Source organism: Squalius cephalus (genome assembly GCF_949319135.1).
Source record: "Squalius cephalus genome assembly, chromosome: 18".
Lineage (NCBI taxonomy): Eukaryota > Metazoa > Chordata > Actinopteri > Cypriniformes > Leuciscidae > Squalius > Squalius cephalus.
In genome coordinates this window covers 9,168,647-9,188,161 of record NC_137139.1, presented here as the reverse complement: position 1 = coordinate 9,188,161, position 19,515 = coordinate 9,168,647, and the positions used below count along the sequence as shown (strand labels likewise).

Genomic DNA, 19,515 nt, shown 5'->3' with positions numbered 1-19,515 from the left:
ATAATGAGCCTTTCATTTAGGTGTGTCACTGAGAGTACCACAAGTAAAGAATGTGAGGACTTATTTTGTATGCATGCAAATTGCTAGTAACTAGGACTAATAACTAGTAACTATGCAGTTAATTCTCATACTGTATTTTCAGAAAGTTTTGGAATATATCCTCTCCCCAAATGTGACACTAATAAAAAACTATAATAAATAATTTAATGAGAAGGTTTATATTGACCTATTAAGATGTTGCTTAAATCTACCTTGTAAATATATGTTTTGCTATTTTATTAAACAGTTTTCACATATAAATCAACAACAATTACAATTTTAACAATATTTCAAGTGTAATCTTTCTTTTTAAAAAGCATACATCAATTTTATCATACGTATTTCAAAGTTAAGGATTCATTAGTTTGAATATTGGAACAAACACTATAATAACATCTTAGTTGATAGTTCAATATACCTACTTTATTTTTAACAAAACATCACATACTATATATTTAACATATGAGCAGGAATATTTGCATATAAATGTTAATTTGCAGTTTAATACGTTGCTTATACAAAGACATTTTATTTAAACATATTTCAGTCGATTTTTACTCATCTCAGTATAGCAATATAGTATGGTAAAAGCTAAACTAGTAGATGTGTTCATGTAAAAATAACATGTTTACTAATGTAAGTGCAAGTGTGCGCTGTTGTTTACAGCTGTAGCCGTTCATTCATTCACACACAGACACGCGATTCATATTTAAACAGTCCTTTTGCAGTTTACCGACACTATTGCATATCGCGATTAGAACAAAGCACTTAAGAATAAAAAACTTACTATTCACAGTCCTCTGAATAGCTGGATCCCTTACTCCTCGATGTGAAACTGTGAAACGAAGGATTATTCCTCACAGCGAAGCAAGACGACATAAAGTGTACGAGTCTGATTAAACTTGCGGTGTTTTATCCAGCTGATGTGGGCGTTGACACGTTTGCATGGATTGCCTCAGATCATTTGCGTCTGAATAGTGCACGCTCTCCGTGGGCGGGGTCACATTAAAACTTAAAGGACAAGTTCGGTATTTTACACTTAAAGCCCTGTTTTCAGATCGTTTCTGATGAAATAGAACGGTTAAGATTGAAATTTGGACACATGCTGCTGGCCCAAGAATTTTCGGTTTCTGTGGTAGCACCCCCCCACCTCCACAATGGCTGCATAGGTGCACTGGAACAATCCTTCCTAAAACGCATTAAACTTTCGTTTACAAAGACGTGAAACTCACCGAGTGGTCAGGGGTGTTCACTGATATGCTCACACAAAAAATGCTGCAGAAGATGCTGTCCAACAGGTGTTTTATCATTCGTGGGAAAAACTGTGGACCTATTTTTCCAAACGCCTCACACCCGTACATTCTTCCGTTGAGAGCTTGAATAATAGACACTCCAGTCCAGTTGGTGGCGATAATGCACCTTTGCCAATTGCAAGCAAATCACTGGCATTTCATTGAATACACAGAAGAAGTAGTTTGGATAGGGTAGCCTACGATACCGCGACTGCATACGACTACAGAAAGAATACAAACAACCCCATTTCCGTTTCCGGCGGCGGAGTAATACCGTACCTCACAGCACATCCAATACAAGTCAGTGGAGTTGGACAAAAACTACGATAAAACCTATTGGAAAGCATCTTTTGCAGCGATTTTTGTGTGAGCATATCAGTGAACACCCCTGACCACTCGGTGAGTTTCACGTCTTTGTAAACGAAAGTTTAATGCGTTTTAGGAAGGATTGTTCCAGTGCACCTATGCAACCATTGTGGAGGTGGGGGGGGGGGGGGGGTGTGCTACCACAGAAACCGAAAATTCTCGGGCCAGCAGCATGTGTCCAAATTTCAATCTTAACCATTCTATTTCATCAGAAACGATCTGAAAACAGGGCTTTAAGTGTAAAATACCGAACTTGTCCTTTAATATCAGGTTATTGCATAACACCAAAGGACATTTTTTTTCTATGACAAACTTTATTAAATTCCTACACTTTTAGAAATGTATGTATAGGAAAAGTGATGGCCACTTAGTGAAATAGACACTTGCACAATTATGCCAGGAGTGTTCATTAAGTTGTTTAAACATTATTTTCTTTATTTATAAAAGTTAATATTTATGAAATAATGTTGTCTACCGTCACACCATAGGACGATTTTGAGATTTGGCTCAAAGTTGTAAAAAAATAAAAAATAACTCAGGTATTTAAACAATAAATTCATGTAAAACCAGAAAATGTTTAACCATTTATAGTATTCTAAATGATGAAAATGTGAAATAAATTATTTTTTATCTTCTGTGACGGTGAAAAAGCCACGTCACATCAACTACCCACATACATAACATGACACATATCGATGCTAAATCTGAAATGCTAGAAACATAGACAAGTATTCTGAAGATGGGCAATTCCGTGCAAAACTGTCACATCCATAACACCAACACAATGCCATGGTATTTAGTTATGGATGTGACATTTTTGCGTGGAATTGTCCAGATGTGTTAACAAAGCAGTTCGGAGCAGAGAAAAAGACGTAAGCGAGCGAATGGATGCAGGAAGGCTGTTCCAGTCACAAGGAGCTCTAACACAGAAAGCATATTTCCCAATTTCTCTCTTAACTCTAGGGACAGTAAAGAAGATCTGTTCGTTGTGACGAAGGCTATATTGTGAACTGTAAGGCACTAAATATTGCGATAAATAATATGGATATTGAAAGTAAATACATTTAAAAATTAGCTGAAGCCAATGATATTGTCTTCTGGCTGAGGGTGCAAGCCAGGACAGCTGTTCATACATGTAACGAATACGACTCTGGGTAAATTTGAATTAGCTCAAGAATATAGGGAATTTTGGAAATATTAATAATTATGACTCATGGTCATAATTCATAAGTCGCATGTACATTTATTTTATCAATTATAGAGATTAACTGGTTCTGTAACTGATCTAATCGTTATTCGTCCCGCGAATAAAGGTGAGATTATCACAGTTAAGAAGGGTTATCTCTTTACAAACTCCAAGAAAGTTTGATCTCCTGGCCACGGACATCAAACCTTCTGAGTTTATTAATTAAAACTACTGAATGTAGTCTAATATCGAGCTTGTAGCTTAAGATCTTTTGTTTCATTGAGTTTAGAATGGTGGATTTTCAAACACGGAGACAGTGAAAAGTATTTATGAATTTTAATAAATGCAAAACTATGATTATATGAGCTACGAATATAAACGTACGTAAAAATGCAAACAATAAACAAACAACATATAACCAAACAATAACATAAGTGATCAGAATGAAATGAAAGAAAGAAAAAAAAAAAGGAAAAGAGAAGAGGAAGAAGGGTAACTTAATTCACAGACCTAAGAGATAGACACCCGGAAAACAGCTTTTATCAACTCAATATAGGCCTACTTGCAGAATTCTGTGCTCTGTCTGGTGAGGCTGTAGAAGAGGCGCGCGTGTCTGGCTGGTTTGCGTCTGGCTTCGTCTTCTGGGTCGTTTCGCAAGACGATGTAAAGGCTTACTTGAATTTAAGTTACCGCGAAAATTAGGTTCGTCTCCCGGGACGGGAGAGGTTTCAGATCTTGGTTGCAGAGACGGCAGGCTTTTTCATGGTGCGGGCCATGTGTCCCAGAGGCCAAGGCAAGGCCCGTTCATCTGGAGCAGCGCTGCACGTGGAGAAGGAGGAGGAGGTCAGCGGGATCGATGAGAGAAGAGCGGTGAGCGAAGAAGGAAGAGCAAGATAAGAGAGAGAAGGGAAGCATGATATTTTGAAGGGGCCAAAACTCACGCCCTCTCACGGACGTGGGCCAACCGTCTTTAACCACGGATCGGGCACACCTCCTGACGTTTCGAGATCTATACCCCCCTTCCTCTTAGAAATTGGAACGATAGATTCGTTCGTAACATTAATATCACTGGTATTAATAAAACAATGCATCCTCTGATATGTTGCGTTAAACATTCGAGACCGTTGGGATATCTGGAACAAGACGATACCATGAATGGCACTGCTATGACATAATTTCACACAAATACACGATTATAGTCACATCACATTGATTACAAACCAATAAAGTTATATAGGCATAATATTTGGGACAAGGGATCATGCACACTTCAAGAAAATACATTTTAAACATTTACAAATTGATTTTTGATTACACGTGGTTTGAATACGATGAGTCTCTGTGTGTGTGTGTATGTGCTCCGTATGGAGAGTTCATGCAAGTTGAAGAGTTCACGGGGTGTTTTAATGAGATTAGCAGTCAGCACATCTGGTCAACAAAGTCTTGTTGTTTTCTGAAGTGTAACTCAGGGTTAAATGTAAATAAATGTCCAGAGCAAATCCCCGGGGGGTTCTCTGAGATTGCTCTTATTGGTCAATGAATGCTTGCCGGGTAATAAACAAAAGGCTTCTTATTGACTTAGTAGTGGGGGATCTGTGCTTGCCGCTAGGCAGTGATGATCTATCTGAATTCGAGGCGCCGTTAGGTCTACGTGGCCGAATCTTAAGACAATAGAGGTGTTGTACATGGGGTTTTCAAGAAGTTGATTAGGACCCAGACTAATCAGAGGAAGATTCCGATCATGTGAGCCAAATGACCATTTGTTGCTTGTAGACAGTTCCAGAGGAACAAAGTCCGTTTGTTGGTAATTTCAGTAATTTTAAATATATATAGAGAGAGAGCTGGTAATCTGATCATCTTCTTTGCGTTACATACATCACACAATGATGTGTCCTATAGGGGCAGCGAAGGACGAATCGGCACAGGCTGTTGTATACCACATCAAGAGAGTGTAGACAAGTGGCAGTAGTGTTAGCATATATAATATCTGCATAGTCCAGAATAGGTAGCAACAACTGAGAGACTATTCTTCTCCTAACCTGAAAGTTAAAGCAGTCTATCGATTGATATAATGTTTTAAGATGAAAGCTAAGTTTGTTGTTAAGCGCGTGTACATGAGCTTTGAATGAAAGATCAGTTTCTAGCCAAACACCGAGATATTAAAATTTTTCGGTTGGCTCTAGAGGAGAAGAATCCAGAAAATGCAGATTAAGATTATTTCAATCTTTCTTCTGGAAAAGCATTCAGTAAGATTTTGATTTATTAAGCAGGAGTTTATTAAATGACAGCCACTGCAGTACAGAATCAAAGTCAAGTTGTAAAGAATAATTTATGTCGGGAATATTTGGTTTGGAGCAATATATAATTGTATCATCTGCATAAAGATGAATGTCACATCCTGAACAGCAGATAGGCAAATCATTAATAAAAATGGAAAATAGCAAAGGCCCAAGCGAAGAACCCTGGGGTATGCCTTTATCTACACCTGTAAAATTCTACTGACTGCCCCTGAAGGACACACACTGGTGGCGGTGATGGAAATATGAGTTAAACCAAAGAAGTGATGAACGGGAAAGGCCAATTGAATATAATCTATCCAGGAGCAGATAATGATCAACTAAATCAAATGTTTTTGTAAGATCTAAGAAGATGGCACCAGTACACATATTGTTATCAAAACTAGAAAAAATATCATTTGTAAATTTCAAAAGAGCAGTGGTAGTTGAGAAGTGTTTCCTGAAACCTGACTGGCATTGAGATAGTACATTGTTATGAGAGAGATAGTTAGATAATTGATCGAAGATAATTCTCAAAAATTTTCACAATACTATGAATTATTGAGATAGGTCTGTAATTGTTAATGTTTTGGGTGTCCCCTCCTTTATACAATGGAATGACTTTGGTACACTTCCATGCCAGAGGCACTTCACAGGTTAAAAATGACAGATTAAAGAGCTCAGCCAATGGAGAGGATAGGACATGTGAAGAAAGTTTGATAAACTTACCCTCAATGCCGTCAGGGTCAGGTCCACTGCTAGAGGATAACTTGCTAATGGCCAGCTGGACATCAGCTGAGCTAGCCTGTCGGAATGTGAAAGAACTATCACAGGGCTGAGAATTAACAGTCGGCTCTGTGTGAAAGAGCGATGACTGTACCTGCGGTGTTTGGGAGAAATGCAAACTAAATGCGTTGGAGATCACTGCTGGATCATTAACAATTTCATTATTGATTGTCATGTTACTCGTGGTACTGTTGGACTTACCAAGTAAGGTATTCATTTTTTTCCAAAATTGTTTAGGATTACTGAAGTCATTTGACAAACTATTTCTCTAGTAATTGGCTTTAGCATTTCTTGTTTGGGTGGTACACGTGTTTCGTAGCCGTTTGTATTCCTCCCAATCACTAGGAAGTTTTGTATATTTGTGTTTATTCCAAGCCCTATCCCTCTGCTTAAACAGACTGATAAGATCCCCATTTACCCAAGGTAGATGATGACCTTTGACCTTAATAGTTGTCCATAGGGCATGCTTATCAATGACTTGCACAAATTCTGTATAAAAGAAATTCCAGGCAGCTTCCACATCAGGAATTAGGCTAAGTCTATTCCAATTTATCCTTCTCACATCATTTATAAATAAATCACTGTTAAATAATTTCATGTCACGGATCCTAATGTATTTAGGAGAAAGATGGGGAGTTAAAATTTTCCAAATGCAATATATGATAGAATGGTCGCTAAAACAATCCGAGAGAACACCAGATTTTATTCTGTTGGGGTGTGTGACTAGTATCCAGTCAAGAAGAGATTTGCAACTTGGACTGATTCTTGTAGGCTCTTTAATAATTTGAGTAAAATTTGAACATGAACATGTTAGGTTCCGTGAGAGTACAAGGATCAGTCCAATTTAAATTGAAGTCCCCCAATAGCATAATTTCTGATGAGTCACCAAGCGATGAAACAGTGTCTAGGATGTTTCGAACAGACTCTAGCTTGGGAGATGTTGGTGGGCGATATATATTGCCAATTATTACATATGCTCATTTGCGAGTGCAAATAATTGTTGTGGTGCTACCTTTTTTCTAGAGACGCGCCGGTCTACCGGACATAAACGGGAAACACTTTTTTTCCATGAGCGCCACCTGCTGTCAGAGAGTGAATCTGCATTTTCATTAAGATCGTCTGTTTTTGTTTTGTGCAGATAATTGTCTTATGTAACATATTTTCACAAAGCTAAAGTCATACTATTCTGTATTTGCTCTGAGTCTTGAAATTATGCAAAAACAACTGCTCATCTGCTTGTTTGGATCGTGATTAAAATGCATTGGTTGCATCCAGTGGTGTAGTTGTAAAAAAAGAGGTGGGTAAACTATAAATTCTGGTGGACCACGACGTGGTCACCCGGTAAGGTGGTCCACTGCCTACCGGTCTATGTGTGTCCTGATGACATCGCTATAGGCTATCATTTGATGGTACTACCAAGGGTATCACTGGTTGTTTCCTCATCATAGGTCACACAATCACTTTTTCAATTCATACATTAATCTAAGTTCTTGTTAAAGAGACTCAAAAAGGAATAATATGGTTGAAATCTATAAAGTTTACTAAATGAATAAACAGAGAAAACAAAAATATTTAAGAGAGATCGAGAGGGAGGCTTATATCCAGGGCTTCCAATGCAATGCACTTGTGCATAATGATTAGGGACTTGGGATTATTTTCATAGTCGATTAATCTGTTGAATATTTCCTCAATTAATTGATTAGTTGTTTGGTCTATCAGAAAAATGTGGATCAGTGTTTCCCTGTAGAGGGAAAAGTCTTTAAAGGGATAGTTCACCCAAAAATGAAAATTCTGTCATCATTTACTCTTCCTCAAGTTGTTCCAAACCTGTATGATTTCCTTTCTTCTGCTAAACACAAAAGAAGATATTTTAAAGAAGGTTGGTAATTAAACAGTTGCTGGTCCCCATTGACATCCATAGTATTTTTTTTTTTTCCTACTATGGAAGTCAATGGAGTCCGTCAGTCGTTTGGTTACCGACTTTCTTCAAAATATCTTCTTTTGTGTTCAGCAGAAGAAAGAAACTCATACAGGTTTGGAACAACTTGAGGGAGAGTAAATGATGACAGAATTTTCATTTTTGGGTGAACTATCCCTTTAACCTGGTGCAGGCTTGATTCCCTCTGAATATCTTGTACAGTTGGGTTTCGACATGCTCCCTACATTAAACCAGCTGCCTGTAATGAATAAAAAAAAATTAAAAAAAAATTTTTGCATCGTTTTAATGATTTCCTGTTGCGGCTGCGATCAAGTTTCATTCTCGCGCAGATTGTTTAGTAACTTCACGAGCGTGTGTTTTCGCGCGCGCGTGTGTGTGTGTGTCGGCGCACTGCGCTCTCTGCTCAATGTTCTGCTCCGTGTTTGCGCTGCATGTTCTGCTCTGTCGTTAACGGCCCAAATGCTCGAATCATGTACCGATTGGCGATCACGCACTGGAAAAGCAAAGTCCGCTCAAATAACGTGCAATTTAGAGGTGGATAAACGCAATGTAGAGGTGGATAAACGCACTTTGGAGGTGGGCAAACGCTATTTCCAAATTTTGGGAGGTGCGTAAACGGCGTTTACGTGCGTTTAGCCTCCACTACATCCCTGGTTGCATCTAATTGCAAATGGCCACAGTTTTTTTTAAGTCCAGTTTGGCCTGTTATAGAGCAAATAAACAACAAATAAATTTGCTTAAACAATGAAAAACAAAATTGACAACCGGTATCGGTATATGATCTGCTTACTGCAAGTGTTACAGTGTTGTTACAAAGTTTTATTGGTTTTAGTGAATAAGCATTTTACTCTTAACAATGGCACTTTTGAAACTTTATGAAACTTTATATGATCTGCTCACTGCAAATGTTACAGTGTTGTTACATTAATATTTTTCTTGGTTGCATGAATTTTAAACTTTATAAAATACCAAAGCATTTAATGTAGCCTAATTCAAATACAATTCAAATACTAAATGAAAGGCCTCACGTTGGAAGTACAATCTCTTTTTCAATCTATTCTTCTATTGGTAGATCTTGCCTTTCATTAAGGCCAAGGTCAGGGATCTTGGGCTTGAAAAGGTTGGTGACCACTTTGCTTAATGGTCAGAACATAAATAAAAGGGAACATGTTGCTGCTAGGGAGGGAGACGGAAACCCACTGAAGCAGATCTAGGCAGGTGATGCTGGTGTAAGGACCATCCATTGGCCCAACGACGGAATCCAACGGCCTGGCGAAGGTTTAAAGCGTGTATGTCTTTTCAGCGCTCCAGTGAAGTTCACTTAATTTATTGGAACTTAGTTTTAGTATTACTTTAGCTCTATGCGTAATCTGACTCCAATTTCAAATGATAATCAAATTTAGATCGTATTTCTGATTAGAAAATAATCATAAATATTGATTATGTATCAATTTAGATCTTTGATTACTCTGAGTATCCCATACTTTCAGTTATTAATTCATTATGGACCCGAATGCCGCTTAGAGATCACGTCGGCCAAATCGTGTTTCTCACGGACACAAACCAGTTAATTCTGATTTCAGTCAGAGGATGTAGGGTTTGCTAATACCCCTAAAGTCGGTTGCCTACTGCTCACTCGAACTAGAGAGTGTAGTTTAATTTAGCTACTTCCATACAACTTGCTAAACCAGTGATAGACAGAAATCAAAAGGTCTTCATGATGACGTGCCTACTGCTCCGTTCATACATGCGCCTTTAGTTTGACCTACCTTAACTAAGATTTGCGGTAGCACCAGCCTCCTTAATATATTAAAATAATGATTTCAGAATACTTCAGAATAAATCAAGATGTAACATTTATTTGTCAGGTAAAAATGTATCATGCCAATTACAGAAGTAAATGATTAAAAGCCAATTCAGAAAATACATGACATCATAATTTACTCAAAGATGACTCTAAAAGTAAGCAATGTTCTCCTGACAAAGACACACAGTAATGTGTCAGGATTTTCCAACAGGAAAATACTGACATGCATTACTGTGTGGGGGATGATCCTGGTAAAAGATTCCCAAAGTGTGTTCTATTCCCTCGCCTTAAATACCAGACCAGAACAACAGGGGTTATACAAATGTTGTTTAGAGTTGGTTGGGCCAATCCATGTACCCCAGGGGGGTAGCACCTGGTTTCTTGAGATATTGTAAAGAGATATCAGCCAGAGAGGAGATACAGGATTCTCCTAAGTTCTCAATCTTTTTCATTAAACCAATGACTGCAATGAAATTAAGACCATTTTACCAATCGCACTGAGACCCTTAAAATGACACCAAACATGAAAAGGAAAAACAACACATTCACAAGATACACCATAAGCGATATATAGACATTCTTAATTTAACTTTCAGTGACTTGAGGAGGGAGAAGAGGAGGGAGAGGGGGGATGAGTTGAAGTCAAACAAAGGGACAAGGAGATAAGTTTGGGCAGGACAAGGTTCTGTGCTCTGTCTTTGCTATCTGCTGTCCAGGGTGCATTTTATGGCTTTATTGCAGGGTGCGTTTTGTTTTAGCAGGAAAATCAGTCCTTACACTGGGTAGGTGGAGGGCTAGAAAGAACTTGCATAGTGCACAGCGATAGTGCATTAATTTGATGCATCAAGGTTATAAAGGGACATGATAATAAATAGCCTACTTGACATCGATCTGCTGGGAACATAAATAGTCTCAAATGGTTTCATGGCTGAACTATTCATTAGTTGTATTTTTTATTAATTATTAATTTGTTATTTAATTTGGTTTATTAATTCATCATCTGGTGAGGTGATATGAGACTTATGAAACCTGTGGGGTTTTGTTCAATTTATAACAATTTGGTGTAGCAACAAGCCTAAAGGGGCGGTCACACTACACGTTTCGTTCTATTGACTTCCATTCATATGCATCCGAATGCATCTGACCACAAACACATATGAATGCGAAAAGTTTTGCATGCTCAAAGTCTAGTGTGACCGCGGCTAAATCCTACTATTTAGTAATGTGTATCATTCACACAGTTAAGAGATACATATAAATGACACTCTCTTAACCGTTCATCTAACAGTTTTTTAATACCTGGTGTGAAGGCTATTCATTTGAACACTTTAGTGAACTTCTGACTTGTGACTGTTTACTGATGCTTTTGTTGAGTCTCTCTGTTAATGAATGGAGATTCATGTTTTTGAATATGCACTCCGATTACACTGATTTCAGGAACTTAAGCCCAAAATCATCTCTCTGATGAAGAAAGAGCTGAAGAGGTTCAAGAGGTTACTGAGCCCGGATTACCCAACATGCTCTGAGAGAGAGCAGGAGGATGATAGTGAAACTCAGGACAGAGTCAAAGAGGGGATTCTGAAAATCACACTGCACGTGTTGAGGGAGATGAATCAGACCGACCTTGCAAACACATTGCAAACCAGTAAGAGCTCTTTCGAAAATGCATAGTGTATTAAATGGTCTCTTAAGAAAACAAAATTAATATTTGGAAAAAGGCATGCAATTATGTACATATTTTTGTGTTCTGCCAGTAATTATCGTAAGCATATGAAATGTAATATTTGTTTAATGAAATATTTGTTTAATGAAATATTTGTACTGAGGATTTTCCATTTGTATGAATGAGTTTATATTGAGTTTTATATATTTGTGAAAAAGAACATACATGTTGATTGCTATTTGCTCTTTCAGAATGTGCCCCTGTATGTCAACAAAAACTTAAGTCAAGACTTAAAGAAAAATTTCAGAGAATTAAAGAAGGAATCTCCAATCAAGTGAGCTCAACACTTCTTAATGAGATCTACACAGAGCTCTACATCACAGAAGGAGGGATTGGAGAAGTCAATAATGAGCATGAGGTAAGACAGATTGAAAAAACATCCAGGAGACCAGACACACAGGAAACACCAATAAAATGTAATGACATCTTTAAAGCCTCACCTGGACAAAACAAACCCATCAGAACTGTGCTGACTAAAGGAGTTGCTGGAATTGGAAAAACAGTCTCTGTACAGAAGTTTATTCTGGACTGGGCAGTAGGAAACAATAATCAGGATGTTCACTACATATTTCCACTTCCATTCAGAGAGCTCAATTTGATGGAGACGACAAACATCAGTCTCATGGAGCTTCTTCATCTTTTTTTCAAAGATACGAAAGAACTGAGACCAACAGACTATGAGGATTACAAGATTTTATTCATATTTGATGGATTGGATGAATGTCGACTTCCTTTAGATTTCGCAAAAAATCAGAACTTGTTTTATGCGACAGAATCAGCCTCAGTGGACGTGCTGCTGACCAACCTCATCAAGGGAAATCTGCTTCCTTCTGCTCTCATCTGGATCACTTCTCGACCAGCAGCAACCAATCAGATCCCTTCCGATTATGTTGACCAGGTCACAGAAGTACGAGGGTTCAATGACCTTCAGAAGGATGATTATTTCAAGAAGAAAATTCATGAACAGAGCCTGGCAAACAGAATCATCTCACACATGAAATCATCAAGAAGTCTGTACATTATGTGTCACATCCCAGTGTTCTGCTGGATTTCAGCCACTGTTCTACAGAGAATGTTGGGTGAAGCAGAGAGTGCAGAGATTCCCAAAACTCTCACTCAAATGTTCACTCACTTCCTGATCTTTCAGACCAAACTGAAGACTGAAAAGTATGATGGGACATGTGAAGTAGATTTTCAGCTGACACAGAATAATATTCTGTCACTAGGAAAGCTAGCTTTTGAACAACTAGAAAAAGGGAACCTGATCTTCTATGAGGAGGATTTGAGAGAGTGTGGCATTGATGTCAGAGAAGCGTCTGTGTACTCAGGAATTTGCACTCAGATCTTCAGAGAGGACTTTGAATTGTACCTGGGGAAGGTGTACAGCTTTGTACACTTGAGCATTCAGGAGTTTCTTGCAGCCCTATTCAAGTTCATTTCCTTTATTGGGAACAAAGAGCACAACTCAAAAATAACTGAGTTTCTAAAGAGTGAAGTAAACCGTGCCATACAGAGTGAAAGTGGACACCTGGATCTTTTCCTCCGATTCCTTCTGGGTCTCTCATCGGTGTCCAGTCAGGCTCTTCTACGAAGCCTGATGCCACAGACAGAAAGCATCTCCTCCAGCCAAAAGGAAATAGTTGAGTACATTAAGATGAAGATCAGGGAGAATTCCTCTCCAGAGAAATGCATAAATCTGTTCCACTGTCTGAATGAACTGAATGATCATTCATTAGTACAGGAAGTCCAGACATACCTGAGCAAAACAGGTGCAAGCCGACTGTCTAGAGCTCTCCTCTCTCCTTGTCAGTGGTCAGCTCTGGTATTTGTGTTGCTAAACTCAGATGAGGAGCTGGAGGAGTTTAATCTAAGTAAATATGATCAATCAGAGGAATGTCTTTTACAGCTACTGCCAGTACTGAAAGCATCTAGAAAAGCAGAGTGAGTGTTACTTTTTTTTGTATAATGAAGTACAATAGATAAACACGGTAGAGTACAGAAGACATTAAAATCTAAATGTAGAAATATAAAGAGAATATGCACTACAGGTTTTTTTTTTTTTTTTTTACATATGTAATTAACAAAATAACGCACTATACACTAAACAAAATTGTGTATTGCATAACTCAAAGTTGTACATTTCACAGTTACAAATGCATTTCATGAATGGTCTCTTGATTGAACAGATGGTATTTATCTCCACGTTTCACAGAAAACATGTATACTTGTGTGAAATGTGAACACATGAATTTAAGGATTCAGTTGGTGGATGATTTGCTTTGTATAGTTATATAGGTTATTTAAAATAATCTACACAATTTTGCACTGCTTACATTTTTTACTGAATGCATGAATTTTTTTTTTTCCTAGCCTGAGTGACTGTGGTCTCACAGAAAAAAGTTGTTTGGCACTGGCCTCAGCTCTCAGCTCCTCTGCATGTCTGAGAGAGCTGAACCTGAATAACAACAACATTGAAGATTCAGGACAGAAGCTACTCTCTACTGGACTGAAGAATCCTCAATGTAAACTGGAGACATTAAAGTAAGTTTTCTTATAGCAGTCACATTAAGTTTTACTGGTCTCAGTTAACATGAACATAAAACTTTTGTATTTATGGCCTAATTTTGAGATCAAATATAAAGATGTTAATAATTTGTAAGAATTGTTTTACATTCTTCATAAGATGTAAAATGTAAATGGAAGCAGTGATGCCGTTTATGAAGCTTTCAAGACTGCATCTTAAAACATGTTAACTGTTAATGTGAAACTTGAACTACTGCACTGTACAGGTAATAACTTCCTTGGGAACAGCACAGAAACTGTATTACTCAGTAGTTAAGCGAAGGGACCTAAATGTCAAAACGGAAGGTCAATCCCAAAACTAACCTTCTCTTTCTAGTCCTCTTTCTGCTTAGGTTATATAAAAACTCTGCATTAACGTTCAGGCTACTCCTTGGGGTGTATTTTAACTATTTTTTGACATTTTCTGAAAGATTGAATTTTTTTTTGCAATTTAATACCAAAGTTTGTGGGTTCGTAGTTCTACCCAGGGCTTAAAGTATTCCGGCACCGTGCCTGATCTCCGGCGTGCGGCCGTGAGGAAGAAAAAAAAAAAAAAAATTGGGGACTTGCATGCGATTTAATATTTTCGAGTCAATTGATTTCACCTACCAATCATATGAAAGGAACGCAGCTCTACTAACGTTACAAGCCTATCAGAAGCAGAGCAGGGCGGAGCCTGGCAACACAGTGTGATTGAGATTTATACGTCACGTTAGCATTGTCGGTGAAAGGAGCGCTAGTTCATGAAGCTTGGGGATGATGTCCTACCCACGGGCGTAATTTCCTATGGGGACACTTTCCAAAATCCCGTTGTCCCCCCCACCCCCACTCAAATTCGTTTGTTATGATGTTTAACCGCACGCCGTCATTGCCACGGAGGAGCAGGACCGAGCCTGTGTAAAATAGCTCACTGAATGTTCTAATGAGCAAGTAGCGGTTGCGGCACAGACAGCGATGAAACGCCAGAAACAACAACAGATGACTTAATGTCATCGTGGATGAAAAGAAAGAAAGGAGATGTGAGTTGGTTGATTCAGTAAATTAGCTCAGGTCAGGATAATCATATTTTCTGTCTACACCTGTTGATAACTGAGCTAACGTTAACACTGCTGCTTGGGAACTTCAGACTTGGCTAAATATTTAATTTTAATATTTAATTAAATATTCTGTGTAGCTTACACAAAAAAAAAAAAAAAAACATTCTGTGTAGGCCTACCATGAAAACGAGTCCACTTTAAAACTCAGCATTTTCTGTCAGCAATGTATGACAAGTAGCCTAACGTTAGTGCTGTCAACGTAAACGCATGCGATTAATTTTTGTCCAGCTTTAACGTGTTAAAATATTTATTGCAGCGTCCGTTCTTTCTGTCATCCTTTGGGTTATATGATCATGCTCTCCTTCACGCAAATGTTTTAAACTATCAATGCGCGAGAAGACAAAAGAGAACGCGCTGTCAGTGAATGTCCCTCTGAAACACACACACACACAGAAAGACGCGCGCCAGTATCGCAGTCGACAGTGCGCCATCGAGTTCTCTTTCTCGCTTGAACGAACCATAACACACACATTTATGCCAAAATGTCAGTTTTGTCGAGTATCTTCACAAGAACAGTCAAATGAGTTAAATGCAATCTTAAATGGAAGTAAAGAGTAGAGAATGAGATCCTGTCAGCAGCGGCGGGTATTAAAGTGACAGCAATTCTCTCCGTTAGTAAAGTTAACCAAAGAACAATGGGAACAGAGAAAATTACTAACTGCTCAACGCTTAAGGATTAATCTATTTTTCATTTATAATTCATGCAGTGCGGACTGTTTTATAAACGTATTCAATTTCTATATAATTCACATCGGTTAGCCAGGTAAGGTACAGGTAAATATGACATTTATTATGGGTTTAAGTGAGGATTGTTTTAAGTTCACTTAAATTAAAAGTTGTTATATTTTTTAAGCCTAATGTTTCAAATTTTGGAAAAATACATTTTCATCGAGACATAAGTAGCTATATCAGTGATACTGGTCTTCATTCATAAAAATATGCCATTAACATGCTTGAAAATAAATGGTGCCAATGAATCCCCCCCCCCACCCCCCCCCCCCCCCCCCCCCCCACACACACACACACACACACACACAAAAACAAAAACATTTCAGGCTAAGGATTTTTTTCACTTTAACCCCTGTCTACCACTTGACCACAAATTTACTCCCTGAGAAATGCCCAGAAGTTCAGTTGTCCAGCAGTCAGTGTGTTCGCTCACACAAGAGAGAAGCACTCTTCATTCATCTCATTCCTCAATAGAATAGTAAAAATAATCAGTGCCATTGCACATAATTTATTTTCACTGACTGCGAGATATGATGGTCTTTTGGTGTATTTTTTGTTTGTTTGTTTATCGCGCTGCTCCCGCGAGGAATAGGCTTCTATTGCCCACTGACGTCTACAATATGACATTTTTATCTTTTGATTCTATTTTTCAGTTCTAAAAGTTTGTTCTGTTCTGTTTAAAATTTACTTTTACATATTTAATTTTTGCTTTTGTTAATTTAACCAATTCTGTTGTTGCCTTATATGCCTATTTAAAAAAAAAAAAAAAGTTGTATCATTTTGTTTTTGCTATTCTTGCTATTTTTTTTTTTACATATTCAATCAGTCTCATTTTTGTTGAAATAATGATCGTTTGTTTAAACAAAATTAACCTAATTTTCGTTTTTTATTTAATAATAAAATTATTACTTTATAACATGCAGTTACAACTCCACCAAATATTTGTTTGTGCATTTTACAGCAAATGTCAATAGCTCTTGTCTTGATTTTTCATGTTTGTTGTATAGACTTATTTGAAAATAAGTACTACCATAGTTGTAGTATTTCATCCTTACTGTTAATTGACATTAGCCCCACTTACATTTCAAAATGCGGCAATTGCTGATGTTTTGTAAAATGACCCTTGCGCCACCTGGCGGTCATTTCGTGAACTTTGAAATGCAACTGGTTTATTTTTGCCGCGGTGGCTAGAGAGGCGGTAAAAGGCATTCTGGTTGACTACCAACTGTAGTAGTTCATCCACCGGATGTGCAGACCCATAACAACCATCTCAGTAGGGTGGCCAGTGCTCTCATGGCACATAATCTTACGTTTAATGGAGAGAAATGCATGTTTGCAGCCTCAGCCATAGATCTTGTGGGGTTCCGTCTCACATCTAGAGGCATTTCCCCTCTTCAGTCAAATATCGAGACAATTCGCAAAATTCCAGAGCCCACCACTACCTCCCAGGTAGCCTCGTTTCTGGGCATGACTACCTACTACCTTCGTTTCCTGCCTCAGGATTCAAGACCGTCCGGACACTGAAGTCCCAGCTTACCACACCATATGCCCTAGCCCACTTCGACCCTGACAGTCAGACTTTCATCACCTGTGGTGCCTCTGCACAGGCCCTGGGAGCAGTGCTGTCACAGGAACAGGATGGAGTGGAAAGGCCAGTAGTAGAGCTCTGACCTCCACAAAACAGCGCTACTTTGTCGGGGAATGCGAGGCCCTCGCATGTACGTATATGGGGAAATGAAAGACGGTACCTCTTCCTTTATGGTCATCGTTTAATCCTCCACAACGACCATGTGGCTCTGACCACGCTCTTCATGCCAGGGAGGGAAAACGCAGTTGCTGATCTTTTATCTCGATCCATTGATGCGCCCACACCAACAGCCTTGCCAGGCAGTGATGACAAGAGACCAGAACTCATCCAGATGCTCCAGGCACCTCTGCAAGCGTCTGTCTCCTTGGAGGAGCTGCAGAGAGAGTCCAAGTGTGACCCCACACTGACAACACTCCACACAAATATATGCTCGGGGTGGCCAGCACGGATGCCTGAGGAGTTAACATCTTTTGCTAAAGTATGAAATGAACTGTCCTGCTGGGGTGATGTTTGTGTCTCCAGGGGCCTCTGTATAATGCCTGCATGCATGGGTCCTATCAATGGTGCATGAGGGTCACTTGGGCATCCTAAAGCTCAAGCAAAGATGCCGCGACCTGGTCTGATGGCCAGACATTGACCACAGCACTGAAGGGCTGGTCAGGGACTGTGAACCTTGCTCCTCTGTGTGAAGACTGGACTATCAGCTCCAACCCCTTGACAACCTGTTCCATAGCATTCTCACCCATGGGAGCATTCAGCTTGGCATTCATGGGAAATTCATGGCCATAGAGTTCCTCATCATCAACGCTTTCTGGTAGTCGTGTACAATCTCCATTCTATATGGCCTGAGGTAATACCAGCCGGAACAGTCACATCACAGACCATCACACAGATACTGGACAGCCTGTTTGCTCACTGGGGCATGCCCCGTGCCATCCCTACTGACAATGGACTGCAGTTCACCTCTGCAGACTTCTCCACTTTCCTTTGCAATAAGGGAATTAAGCATATCTGGGCTGCACTCTACCAACCCCAAGCAAATGGCGAGGTCAAAAGGTTCAACCAGAGCCTTAAGAACAGCATTCGTGCACATCTGGTCCAGGGGTACACATTCCAAACAGCACTCAACCTAACTTAGATGCATTACAGAGCTAGCCAGCACAACACTACCCAGGCCTCTCCTGCTTTACTCATGCTCGGCCAGAAGATGGAATTGCCATTGGACAGACTCAGAGCATGAGACTTGTCAGCAGCAGCAAATGGCACCTGGGTAACAGCCAAAGCGGCTGTAACTTCAAACCAGAGGGGAATGAAAGACAGCTTCAACAAGAGACACAAGGTCAAGCAGAATAAAATAACAGTTCTGGATTGGGTTCAGGTCCTGTAATTAAGGACCCAATATACTTCAATCCAAATCAAACTGGTGTGACATTATTTTTGAACAAATACAGGCCAAAATGACGTTCGTTTGTGGATTGTTTCTGGAGTTCAAAACAGCTGGCTAACGCATCATTTTCAGAAAACTTTGCTCTGGCTTATAAACACTGTAATACGTTCAAATAATGTTGGAAGGAAGAAGATTGGGTCGGCATAACTGAGACTCGTATTTTATTTGACAATCAGTAGATCACACAAAAACATAAATCCGTGCTGCGGGCGCTTTTAATAATTCAGTCCACCAGAGCTTTCCAGAGCTTTCCCAATTCTTCAAGAACTCAGTCCACCAGTGCTCTCCAGAGCTTTCTCATGCTGGCTGCTGTCACGAGTTTCAGTCATTCCCTCTCTGCCGCTTCTCATCTCCCAGGTGGCTTTTATGGTCTCTACACGCCAATTACTGAAACAAGACACAGGTGTTTGTCATTTGCACTTGACACATTCAAACCACCATTGGTCCATTCCAATTACATGTAGTTAACAACGCATTCCAGGTCCTAGTTTTACGGCATGGCCCCTTTCTGACTGAAACTGTGGATAAAGGTTTGCAACATTTCAAATGGATCTTGGTGGACTAGCACAAACAAATGTCACTTCTTACAGGGGAAGAAGACCCCTTGTACCAAGCCTGGGAAGGACAGAACTTTTCATTGGTTCACAGGCAAATTCTGCCTTTCCCCCTTCTAGACCT

The 19,515-nt window shown here is 39.2% G+C and overlaps 1 protein-coding gene across 2 annotated transcripts in view; it reads left to right on the top strand.

The window, feature by feature from the left end:
• LOC307145412 (NACHT, LRR and PYD domains-containing protein 3-like) overlaps positions 1–19,515 on the top strand; it is a 133,347-nt gene that overhangs the window by 36,063 nt on the left and 77,769 nt on the right. For both annotated transcript variants that reach the window (XM_079848513.1, XM_079848514.1), the window contains exons 7-9: positions 11,129–11,336; positions 11,606–13,355; positions 13,785–13,955. In XM_079848513.1, the coding sequence (XP_079704639.1) occupies positions 11,129–11,336; positions 11,606–13,355; positions 13,785–13,955 (2,129 nt within the window). The remainder of the gene's footprint in view (positions 1–11,128; positions 11,337–11,605; positions 13,356–13,784; positions 13,956–19,515) is intronic.